Source organism: Ranitomeya variabilis, chromosome 2, assembly GCF_051348905.1.
Source record: "Ranitomeya variabilis isolate aRanVar5 chromosome 2, aRanVar5.hap1, whole genome shotgun sequence".
Classification (NCBI taxonomy): domain Eukaryota; kingdom Metazoa; phylum Chordata; class Amphibia; order Anura; family Dendrobatidae; genus Ranitomeya; species Ranitomeya variabilis.
Window position 1 is genome coordinate 1,064,680,793 of NC_135233.1, and position 13,406 is coordinate 1,064,694,198.

Sequence of the window (13,406 nt, forward strand, 5' to 3'; positions counted from 1 at the left end):
CCCCAAAATGTTTTCCCAATAACTTTGGACCCACGGACAGCTCCACAATTAGGACAAGTTTTAATCTGAATGTGGAACAAGATGTCCCATGTGTGGGGTGAGATATTTAAATAATGTTCAACCCCAATTCCAAAAGAGTTGGGACCATGTGTAAAGTAAACAAGAATGCAATGATTTGGAAATCACTTAGACCTGTTCAATTCACAAAATTATGAAACAAGAAATCTGACAATGGAGTAAGAGTCTGCTGGCTCAGGATTCAGAGGTAAGTGATGGGATGGCCTGATTAATCAAACCTTCATGATGACGATAGGTTCCAGAATCCTTACATCGTCACACATCTCGGAGGAAATCATATTTGGAAAATGGGGGCAGTAGATTTGCTGCTTCTGATGAAGAGGAGTTTGCTGGATGTCAGGAGGTTGTTTCCCAGTGTTAAAAAAGTTTCTGCTCAAACAATTGTTGGATCAGTTTGGGTAAAGTCTGCTCAGCTTAAGTTTTGTGATAAGACCAGGAAGTGTTTCTTTAGGATTATTTGTAAATTTAATGAAGACTGTGGCCAAATTCTCATCCACCCGTCATCGTGTTGGTTGTTTTTAAAATTTTGATTTCTTTAATTTCTGTAAGTAGTGAGTTATGGAATGCCATAAAGGAGAACTTACTGCTCATCTCTCCACAGATTGCAGCTGTGATCAAATCACAGAAATAAAAAATGTGTTAATAATTTTTAAGATAGAATTATATAAATGTACTGAATGGACACTTGGCTTGCAGTAAGAAGGAGACACCTGAGGCTATGGTAAGCTCATGATTGTATTAATCAGCCGCACAATAACCAGAAAAAACATAGCAGCAGCACTGAGGGGTTAATGTGCTGCCAATGGTTGAAAGTGAAGACTCTCTGAGAACATCCACATGTAATTATAGAAGCTGTAGAACTATGGTGGTCTCCACAGGTGATCTGGTCTGGTTGAAAGTCGTCTGGCACAGACATCATTGACCTTGAATGGATCTTAATTTGCTAAACAACTGTACTAGAGACAAGGCCAAATGCAGTGAAGCCACCCATACATATTCAGTAATGGTCAGCCCAATGATTTGAGATAAGAGAAAGGAGTCAAATGCGCCTCTGCTAGCTAGAAAGAGCCAATGAGATTTTATATAGTTACTGCCTTAGTCATAACTGCCGTATTAATATTGCTTGGACTCTTGTTCCTCAGCAACAGATTTATGTAAAATGGAGTTTAGTCAGGTAGTTATTAGAGAAGACTGCTGGTCCAGCTCACACTTAGGCATCACTGACACGACTGGGATTGTCACTGATAGAACACATACCATTACAGGCTATGGGGCTCTTCACATCTCCATTTTTTGCATTTATGTTGTGACGTCTCCATTTTTGATCAGTTTTGCAGGTTAAAACTTGCTTATTCAAGAGACAGGGTCTAAGACAAAAAAATGGACGACATGCGATTGATATAAGTGCAGTGTACTTTTACTATTTAGTGGTCAAAAAGCTTTGAATAATTTGTTGCATGAGCAAAACAGATGCCTCATCGATGGGAAATAGTGACACAAGGACAAAAAATGAATAAAAATCATATTGTGTTCTGATGAAAAACATGCAATATTTAATTATGATAAAACAGAATATCTGAATGTGTTTCCAGGAAATAGTTTGTCTGTGCAGGCAAGGCCCGCAGTGTATTACTGCAGCAGATAAGAGAGTCACATTCTACAACACATTGTCAGCATGGAATCTGATGTAGAGTCTGGATTTTTGGATCAATTCTCACAGATTTATTAGTTTAAATGAAGAAGAAATAATCTCAAATCAAATTTGAAAAAAATATTTAATTTGTAAAAATTTTGTATGGATTTTAAAGTGAAATATTTATTTGCCTCATTCATTTCTAAACAATTCAGTGCAGATTTGATTTACTAATTTTCCAGAAGATTTTTCCAGATGTCCTGAAAGAAAATCATTAAAAAAATCTGCCAATTACGGACTGTGTGTGCACAATATTAACCTATAACCAGATATATATCTAGAATGAAATATCCGATCTCAACCATAATGAGCGACCGTTGTCTGCGTGGTGGAAACAAGGGATTGTACTTTTTGACCAATGAACATTTATACTCGTTCTAAACACTGCAGCGTGCCCTGATTATCTACCGAGAAAATAGTTCTAAAGCTTGAAAAACAAACAAAAAACAAACAATAAACAATTGACAATTAAGTTATTTCCATATAATAATTATGTCAGTTGGGACAAGACTCAACATATCTTGTAGGACAGTCAGTTTATGGCTATAAACACTGGATAAAAGACCTGAGCATGACAAATGTATATTTATATAAAAATATAGGACCAGTTTCTCTTTTAGTGAAAGCAGCAGGAGGTCGGGAAGGTGAGATGTGACTGTAGGTGGCAGAATAAATTCAGAACTGAGAAAATTAGCATTTCAATAGCAACACAAACACTACTATGGTGGGCACCACCCTGATACCATTGTGGCACAACCAGCTCCTTTAACAGTCTAATAAAGAACAATTAGGTCTACAGGAATGTCCAACTTCTGGGAGACACCTTAATCTGTAAATCAATGGAGGTTTTTGACATCCAATTGGCCAATGAGGAGGAAAGGCAGAAATTTCAAGTAGCTACTTCCCTATAAAAGTTAGAAGTTCATGTGTGTTGTTGAATTATTCCTGAGAACATCTTTGTGGAGATAGGACCTCTGAGACTGAGCCAGAAAGCAACGTTACTCAACTTTTTTGGATCAGAAACCAGCTAATCATCAGCATCACCAAAATCCCCACCCGGGTAAGACTACTCTTCAATATTATATCTATTGGTGTTATTTGTGTTCAGGGTCTTCTTGCCATATGACCATTAAACAATTATTCCCCTTTGTAGTAACTTTAAACGTGACAAATTATAATTTTCATGTGGTTTAACGATGAAGTATATATAAACTCTCTAGATACAAACACCTTTGTATTACTGTAGAACTGTTTAGAATTATCCTTAATTTTGACTCTAAATACAATGTCTTTATAGAAAGATTGATGACAACCAATATGCCCACAAAGATACCTTTTCCAAGTGTTGTCAACCATCTTTCCTGAATGGGAACATCTTTCTTAATTATGGGTTTCTAAATTATGATGAAGCCCAATTATCACAAATGTCCACAGAAACAAAAAATATGTTAATTACATGATGTTTTAATAATCATATTCCTTATATTTTCCTATAGAGTTATACAGACTTTGCTTAGCAAAAAGTATCGACTTCCAGGCAGCAATGGCCACCTTCCATGTCTTGGAGATTCCGAATATTTCTGAATGCTTCAAAATCATCAAGGAGTTGGGCCAGGGGTCATATGGACAAGTTGTACTGGCACAGGTGAGATCAACAGGTATGTAAACAAGGCAAAAACAAAGATGGTCATTTACCTAAATTGGTTAAATAAACTGGTAAATTCTATATAAAAATGTGATATTGATTTTGGAAAATCCAGCTTATTCTTGTATCATGATCTGTAAAATTCCCATACATATAGGACTAAAATCATCCAAACCTCCCAAATTTGGTGGGGATTGATCAGTATGGTATGTGCATGGGGTGCAACCAACTATTAATGCCAGACACCATGTTGGGTTATAGAAAGATTGTATGAAAATGAAGAGGTCGGTTAAAATAGGTGTCGGGCAAATAAGCATTAGGTCAGTAGCTGTTGATCTTGATATTTCAAGCATTCAGCTGGCTCTACCACTGATATACAGACAAATGTTCATTTGTGTGGCCAACTTCACTCTTCATTCATAAAAACATCCATCCAAAATATCTATAGGCTGGCCCATTGATTATCTTTTTGCCACCTGATATCTCCTGTCAGATAAAGAGGTTAAAGTTCAGTCTCCCAATAGCTTTTTTTCTCATTGGAGATAACTGGCTGCCAAACATCTAACATCAGTTGTATTGTGGTATATACATTAATTCAGTAAAATAAATACATTTAGGATTAATCTTATGTAAATCCAAAATGGCTCCAATTTAGCAAAGTCAAACTGCCTCAGACATGAGATTGAGGATTAGGAATTGATGTCCCCCAAAAATATCCCATTGCCTGTGATGATTCAGTGTTTGAACATAATGCTTCTATGTGAGATCTGGGAGGATATTATAAACCGTTTTTTGTTTGATCTTTTTTAGGAAAAGCAGTGGCTGCAAAATTAGTGAGGAAGGACAGAACTCTACTGAAAACCTTCCTGACAGAGTTTTGTTTTTCTATCACCTTATCTGAACACGCTCACATTATCACTACGTATCCAGTCTTTATTGGCACAAATGACCACTATGTCTTGAGTCAAGAGTTGGCAACAGCAGGCACCTTGCATCATATCATCCGGAGTGAGGTAAGTAAAGGAGGCTCCATATGATTTCCTACAATCTAACAATGCTTAATTTATGAAACACCAAAGGCTATTAATAAACATCAACAGTTGGGGAAAATATAGATACCCATGTCAATTAGCAAACTAATGTGTAAAGGTTTATTTGGAAATACATAAAAAAAATTCTATAGATGGAATAGGAGTCCATATTGTACCGTTTGATGTCACATGGCCATCACAGCGACAGTTTTATCCACTATTGATTCCACTGTCCCAACAACATCTTCAATGTTTGTTATTTTCAATTTGGATAAAGAACTGCACAAATAAATCTAAATATCATGATACTTATCTTTTTTCTACAGATTGGAATTCCTGAGGCTGCTGTGAAGAGGTGTGCAAGACAGATCTCTTCAGCTCTAGACTTTATGCATAGTAGAGGGTTGGTACACAGAGACCTGAAGCCGGACAACGTGCTGCTCATGGACGAAGACTGTAATCAAATCAAGCTGAGTGACTTTGGTTTGACGCAACCTGCAGGATACTATGTGTCGTCCATGTCACATATTGTCCCATACATGTCTCCAGAGTTGTGTGACTTGAAAGACGGAGAATACTTACTCTTGAGCCCTACTATAGATACCTGGGCTTTTGGTGTTCTTCTCTTTGTTGCCCTGACTGGATATTTCCCCTGGTTGGAAGCAACGGTATATGACTCCATGTACCAAGTCTACATCGACTGGAGACAATGTGCAGACTGCACTCCCCCACCTGCTTGTTGGAAGATGTTGTCCAGAGAAGCCATTTGTATGTTTAATAATCTTCTCTCCCAATGTCCCTCTTCTCGGCAGTCAGTTCTCTCCATCTTCAATTACTTTAATTTTCCCTGGAAAGTAAAGGTCTTTGAGTATGGCAGCTGAGGAAGATGTGATTCGTTCTCTAAGAGATATTTGGAAAACCTCCCTTATGAGTTCCTTCAGAAACTGTGTGCAAGTACAAGGAATTAGAACTGATGAAGGCAAAGGGGTGGTCACCAAATATTCATGTCATTTAGATTTGTTTTGCTCAATAATTTTGTATTTTATTAATTGATAAAAATAAAAGATTAAAACTTCTATTTTTGTCAGCTTCTTGCTTGGCAACTGCCTTAAACTTTTCCACAATACTGTATATCCAACCATTTAAATATAACTTGGGCTATATTCCTCAATGATTTATTTAACTGATTTACAGCAGAAAGCTAAAAAGGAACCTTCTGGGGCCATCAAACAAATGGGAGAACATTGGTTCCCTGGGGGCTATAAATGGTTTCAAACATGCAAGTTGCTCCCGAAATTGATTATTTGCCTAATACAGCACAACTTCCATTATTACATAATATAACCCCAATTCCAAAACAATTGTGACTCTGCATAAAATTCCGTATATACTCGAGTATAAGCCGAGATTTTCAGCCCAAATTTTTGGGCTGAAAGTACCCCTCTCGGCTTATACTCGAGTCACGGTCTGTGGCAGGGTCGGCGGGTGAGGGGGAGAGGGCGCTGAGGCATACTTATGTAGTCCCGGCGCTCCTGACGCTCCCCCTGCCTGTCACACTGTCTTCGGGTGCCGCAGCTCTTCCCCTGTACAGCGGTCACGTGGGACCGCTCATTAGAGAAATGAATATGGACTCCACTCCCATAGGGGCGGAGCCGCCTATTCATTTCTCTAATCAGCGGTGCCGGTGACCGCTGACAGAGGAAGAGCTGCGGCACTGGAGACCAGCTGTCCGGGGGAAGGAGCTGGACAATGGGAGCAGGTAAGTATCGCATATTCACCTGTCCACGATCCACACGCCGCTCCATCTTCCCGGCGTCTCTCCGCACTGACTGTTCAGGTCAGAGGGCGCAATGACGCATATAGTGTGCGCGCCGCTCTCTGCCTGATCAGTCAGTGCAGAGAGACGCCGGGACGGGACGCTGGGGAGCTGCAAGCAAGAAAGGGGAGTATGTGTTTTTTTTTTATTGCAGCAGCAGCGGCAGCGTTATATATGGTACAGATTTATGTGGAGCATCTATGGGGCAATAATGAACAGTGCAGAGCATATATGGCACAGCTTTATGTGGAGCATCTATAGGGCCATAATGAACGGTGCAGAGCATTGTATATGGGGCACAGCTTTATATGGAGCATCTATGGGGCCATAATGAACGGTGCAGAGCATTCTATATGGCACAGCTATATATGGATAATATATGGGGCAATAATCAATGGTATGGGGCATTATATATGGCACAGCTTTAAATGGAGCATCTATGGGGCAATAATGAATGGTATGGAGCATCTATTTTTATTTTTGAAATTCACCGGTATCTGCTGCATTTTCCACCCTAGGCTTATACTCGAGTCAATAAGTTTTCCCAGTTTTTTGTGGCAAAATTAGGGGGGTCGGCTTATACTCGGGTCGGCTTATACTCGAGTATATACGGTATATGAAATTTACAAATCATTGCATCCTTGTTCGGTATATATTTACTTTACACCATAATATAGGACACAGTTCAGAAAGTGAACTTGGACTTGTTTTCATCTCATTTGAAAAAGTGAACGCATTTTTGAGATGTCACTGCCATCATTTTCTAAAAGTCGTGCCTGGGCCATGTCCACCATTGTGCAACATCCCCTCTACCTTTTTCACAAGTCTGTAAACATCTGAGAACTGAGGGGACAACTGCTGCCGCTTGGGGAAAAGATTATTCCATTCTTCAGTGATGTAGGAGGTTTCTTACTGCTCTACTGTCCCAGATCTTCTTTGCTGGATTTTTCATTTCATTATTTTGTGAATAAAACAAGTCTAAGGATTCCAACAAATTTCATTTTTGTGTACTTTTCACATTGTCCCAACTCTTTGGAATTGGTTATTGTAGATCATATACTTGTCTTACTCTGGGGACAACTTGTGTCTTTATTAGTGTAAAACTTGCCCTGTCTCTAGTGTGGTGAGAAGGAGGCAGACAACACATACGTGGTACAGAGCTGTCCGCGGGTCCAGAGTTATTGGGGTCAAATTGTTGGGCAAGAAAATACAGTAAATATACTGTAATATAAGAGTGGGACAGAAGTGAAGTTACAATTCTAAGCAAGATAATTTTACCACAAATGGATAAACACAATATTTGATATGAGTTTACGTCATGGTCAGAAAGGGGTTCCCGCAAAACGACTTAAACTTACGTCATGGCGATCATCCAGGTGCAGGAGCTATGCCCGCATATATATCGCAGCCGAGAGGCAGCTCAGCTTAAATGAAAGCCAAACCCTGACTGCGGTCATATCTAAGACTATTTATCCCCGGGACATTTATCCCTCTAAATATTGCGATAAATAGTAATCGCAGCTAGCCCAGGGAGACATGGAAAGCACCTTAATGTTGCTGGGGCAGCCTAAGGTTGCCATAATGTCCTCCAGGTCTGCCAGCGATGGTGGCCTGCTTTGTCCACACCAGTAGCATGGTGTAAGTGGCTTCTGTCAGTGCAGCACTGACAGGTATAATGCATCGCAATGCTGGTGCTGCATACCTGCGATCAAAGTGATATAAGTAAAAAAAACAAAGGGAAGAAAAAAAAGTAGAAACAAATAAAGTTAAAAAATAAAGCTTGAGCATACTACGCAAGCTCATATTTCTCAACCGTTAAACAGTCAGCACTCCATGACATATAAAGCCATATAGATCATGCAACAAAATATGCAGCAAATAGATCAAGAGTGTAATACACAAATTAGATAAAATACCAAATGTTTTATTTCAAAATAAATTAAAATAGACACAACAAACCATTATAAAGACAGGGGTGCCTCAAACCATATAAACACATGGGGAGAGCAGCAGCAGTGATAGGACAAAATAAAGTTGGTATAAATACCCCATCTTGTAATATGTACAAATCTCCACCTTATGTGATCAGTTTATAAAGACACAAGTAGTCAGTGACTTGTATTCTGATTAGCATTTTAGGGATAAATCCCTCATATCTTCAGAGCTCTAAACACTATAATCTCTGACTAGTCAATGTTACAAGGGTAAGTCCCCATATCCTCTAAAAAGCAACTTATATATCAAAATATGAAAATGATTGCACTCAATTGTGTTAAAGCAGGTCAATGTGAAATACATGAAGTGGGAATAGTTAAACGGCTTTTGAAATTTAGTAAAAATACAAATGAGACATTTAGCACAAAATTTGGCCAAAAAGTGTGAGCCCATCAACCATCGTCAAGGTAATCTCAAAAATACGATGGGCCCCTGACCTAACTGCCCAGTGTGAACACTTGCCTATGGCTAATATCCGACTATGTAATATATACATATATAGATGTCAGTGAGACACTCACACATTTATGTACCTGTGTGTATTTACTGTAAGTAATCTGTCTATTCTATCCTGTTGGCTCTTGTGCGTGGCAGATGAATTGCCGGCTTTCATCTATCGCGTGTTATGAGTCACAAAGGCATGCAGGCATCTTCTCCATGCTGTTCCCATTTAGTTTTAGCATTTTCCCATCCATTTTAGCTTTTTTTCATGCCCACAGACCTGTTTATGAAGTCCAGCAGAAAAATATTTGGCTTTCCCATTGAGATGCATTGGATCCATTATTTGGTACAAATGCGCGGATATCATAAAATATTTGTGCCAATTTTCCAAATATTTCACTATTCACTCATCACTAATAGGCACCAAACCATTTTGGGCAGTACAATGTACTGGCACTACAATGACAGATTTGCAATTTTCGCATAAAATCCATTGCTGCTCGTTTCTGCAAAACATCTGTGGAGAGAAAAATCACTACAACTGTAGAAAAATTCAAAATCATCACTACACCTGTACATAAATTCCCAGAGGGTGCAATTTCTAAAATGGGGTCACTTGAGATGGAATTCTGCTCTTCTGGCACTTGGAGGCTCTGTATAGAGAGTCCACAAACTATTCTACAATAATTTGTTCTCCAAGGGTCAAATAGGGCTCTTTCCCATTAAAGTTTTGGAAATTTTGTTGGAAAACTGAGATATTGCTGACAAGCTTTTAACCCTTCTAACCTCCAAAGGAAAAAAAAACGAAGCTGATATGAAGTAGACATTGGGCAAATGTTCATTATTAACTGCTTTGAATGATAAAACTATCTGTTATAAGGACATAATTAAAAGTTTGAAAATGTCATTTTTTTGTCAAAACTGATGATTTTATGATTAAATAAAAATGGAAATATTTCTACTAACAAAGCACAATGTGTTACAATAAAACAAATCAGAACCACTGATCCATTCCACAGTTATTCCAACAAAAAGTGACAGTGGTCAGAATTGTAAAATCTAGCCTGGTCAGGAAGCTGAAAATAGGATCAGATTTAGGGGTTAAAGAACAAACTATAACTAATGGGATAAAATGTTTTATCTGCAGATTGTAAGAAAAAAAGGATCTCTAATTTATCCATCTCATATCTCTATGTATCTATTTATCATGTCCACAAATTGAATTAAAAAAATGAAACTTGTCTCCAATGTTTCTAAATGTAAAAGTCCTTTGCTAGTACATCAGTTTAAAGAAATATACATATTAATGTCATTTAAAACAAATGGTTATAGTTAGTGTTGAGCATTCCGATGCTGCAAGTATCGGGTATCGGCCGATACTTGCTGTATCGGAATTCCGATACCGGGATTCCGATACTCTTGTGGTATCGGGTATCGCAACAACATTAATGTTAAAATGTGTAAAAGAGAGAATTAAAATAAAAAATATCGCTATACTCACCTCTCCGACGCAGCCGGGACTTCAGCGAGGGAACCGGCAGCGTTGTTTGTTTAAAATTCGCGCTATTACTTGGTTACGTGAATTCCCGGCTTGTGATTGGTCAGGTCGGCCATGTTGCCGGGACGCGGACCAATCACAGCAAGCCGTGACGAAATTACGTCACGGCTTGCTGTGATTGGTCCGCGTCCCGGCAATATGGCCGCCCTGACCAATCACAAGCCGTGACGTCACGGGAGGCTGGACACGCGCCCATTTTAAAATGAGCGCGTCCAGCCTCCCGGCTTGTGATTGGTTGACCGCGGCGCAACCAATCACAAGCCGTGACGTCACGGGAGGCTGGACACGCGCCCATTTTAAAATGAGCGCGTGTCCAGCCTCCCGTGACGTCACGGCTTGTGATTGGTCAGGGCGGCCATATTGCCGGGACGCGGACCAATCACAGCAAGCCGTGACGTAATTTCGTCACGGCTTGCTGTGATTGGTCCGCGTCCCGGCAACATGGCCGACCTGACCAATCACAAGCCGGGAATTCACGTAACCAAGTAATAGCGCGAATTTTAAACAAACAACGCTGCCGGTTCCCTCGCTGAAGTCCCGGCTGCGTCGGAGAGGTGAGTATAGCGATATTTTTTATTTTAATTCTTTCTTTTACACATTTATATGGTTCCCAGGGCCTGAAGGAGAGTTTCCTCTCCTTCAGACCCTGGGAACCATCAGGAATACCGTCCGATACATGAGTCCCATTGACTTGTATTGGTATCGGGTATCGGTATCGGATTGGATCCGATATTTTGCCGGTATCGGCCGATACTTTCCGATACCGATACTTTCAAGTATCGGACGGTATCGCTCAACACTAGTTATAGTGGAAACTATAATTTGCAGTGAAATACCTTTCATATATACCTGAAGGACTGATTCAAAACACAACACTACTAGCTGTAAATATGTAAGATGGAAAGATATATACACAAGATAAAATGAAATAAAACTAGATAATAGTGTTATAATGCACAAAATAACGAAATAAACAGTGTATATACAAACAGAAAATGGAAACAAGGGCCTGCAGATAGGACTGAAGTAATGCTCCAACGTGCTACTGTAGAAGATTCTCACAACGGGAGAAGGAAGTCAATGCAACCAAGTAAAAAACCCCAGGTAGAAAAATCAAACAAATAATATTCCTTGGTAGTTTTGATACATCAGTAAACAATGCTGGAGACTAGTTACCATATGAACATATACATACGCTAACATGAATGTGACTCATACCATTGTTTTGCATGGCTTCCTCAGAACGGGTTCCACAAATCCCTTTCCCACTTTGTGTAATAGATGGGTTGTTATCAATATCTGTGGAGAATTGCATGTCAATAGCACCTTTAGAAATATATTTACTTCCCAACTTGGTGACGCGTTCAATACCACAACCTATTTATTCATCCGTTTACCTATTTGCAAAAAGACCAAAGCAGCAAATAAAAATCCAAAAGTAGTTTATTACTTGCAAAATGTGAGGTATGGTAACGTTTTAACTGTTCTATACGACAATATAAAGCATAGGAAATGTGGATTACGTCCGCGCCACCTTAGCAATGAAATTCCAGGGGATGATGGAGTTTATCAGTGGTTTATTTAATGCGTTTTCGTGGTCATTAAGACCCCTTCTCCAGGAAACACCACATACAACATACCTAGGTTGTGCACTTACATTGCTTAGATACATACAGGATTCAAAAAACGGTGCCAAATAGTCAGATGACTCAGTGTCAAAGTTCATAATTAACAAACAGTTAATTAACATCGGTCGGTATCGAATTTTACATTATTCATTAAAGGATGACCTTATATTAACATATCCATTTATTTAAGTCGCAGGATGTCGAACAACAAAGAAGAAAAATAAAAAAATGATTTTTCGATCATCAAAGTCAGCTGCCTAATGCTCAAGCTATTTGACCGCGCAGAGAATCTCTTTCAAAACTACATATGAAGATTAACAATTGTTGCATTAAACTTTTACCTAAAAACAGATATTTATTAGTTAACTTGATAAAATAAATCTTATTTTTTTTACAAATCAGTTGTCTATATTTATTTTTGTTATTCGAAAATGTTGGCGCTATATAATTAAAATTTTTATTATTCTAAAAATTAAATGGGCACGGTAATTGATCTGTCTCTAACCGCGGTGGCAGTTTAGAAAAGCCGCAGTGCGGTGCACCATGCCGCAGAGACCGACAGGATCGCACCCCGCAGCAGCAGACACCATCAGCTTTACACAAAAAGATTCGTCAGAAGGGATTCATTAAAATATTAAATAGAACTCCAGTTAATGCAATAATTAAACAGCACAAATGATCTGCATGGGGTTAATTGCTTTCAATGACTTTAATTCAAAGGCTCACGTGGGATGGGTGCAACTTGCTATTAAATATTTTTAAAGTAATCTGATGAAAAATTGGTAATAAATGATAAGAGAAACTTTCTTTTTAGATACATTGAATAATGACAATTATCTAAAACCAGCAAAATGCATAGAATAACTTGGTGGCCTCATACATAGACCAGAGGGAATTCCAATTCTGAGAAATAGAATCAGTATTTATATATATTGAGAATCATTCTTAGAAACAGGGGGAAGAAAAAGGAAAAAAAACGGACCATTTACTGCAGAGACGGACACAGGAATGATCTCATCTGCACTTCCAGAGAAAGAAAACGAAAGCACGTTGCTCAGAAAACCAGGGGAGTTCATTTTCATGATTAGCCACATTTAGCAGTGGCACAAAAAAATCATCCACGATATATAGCAATTAATAAAAACACAGAACACCTACCTAGCAGGACAGGTTTCTGTCTAGCACTGCCGGCTCACCGCTCTAACCACAGCTACAAAGCTATTATTCTTACATAGGAGAACACTAAGTGTTTAGCTAAATTAAAGTGACATAATATTATGCTCCTTGTACACAATGCGTATATTTATCCTAAAAATAAAAAATGAAATCTGCATATTTTTTTCAATAAAATAATTACATAAAATCAAATAAAATCATAATGTCTATGAAAAGATTATATATACTTCAGCAGATTTTCTATCTAGAACACATCAATTACTGTTAAATTTGTATAGAATTAGAATATAACAATAAATTAGTATGCAAACAGTAATATACATATATAGTGGTAACTTAAGTAAA

General features: G+C 38.5%; 1 protein-coding gene across 1 annotated transcript in view; it reads left to right on the top strand.

The window, feature by feature from the left end:
* Positions 1-5,403, top strand: part of LOC143804052 (serine/threonine-protein kinase SBK1-like) — a 28,057-nt gene extending 22,654 nt beyond the window's left edge. The window contains exons 5-9 of the mRNA XM_077281792.1: positions 314-421; positions 2,271-2,415; positions 3,268-3,429; positions 4,227-4,429; positions 4,774-5,403. Coding sequence (XP_077137907.1) covers positions 314-421; positions 2,271-2,415; positions 3,268-3,429; positions 4,227-4,429; positions 4,774-5,328 — 1,173 coding nt within the window. The 3' untranslated portion in view covers positions 5,329-5,403. The remainder of the gene's footprint in view (positions 1-313; positions 422-2,270; positions 2,416-3,267; positions 3,430-4,226; positions 4,430-4,773) is intronic.
* Positions 5,404-13,406: the final 8,003 nt, after the last annotated feature.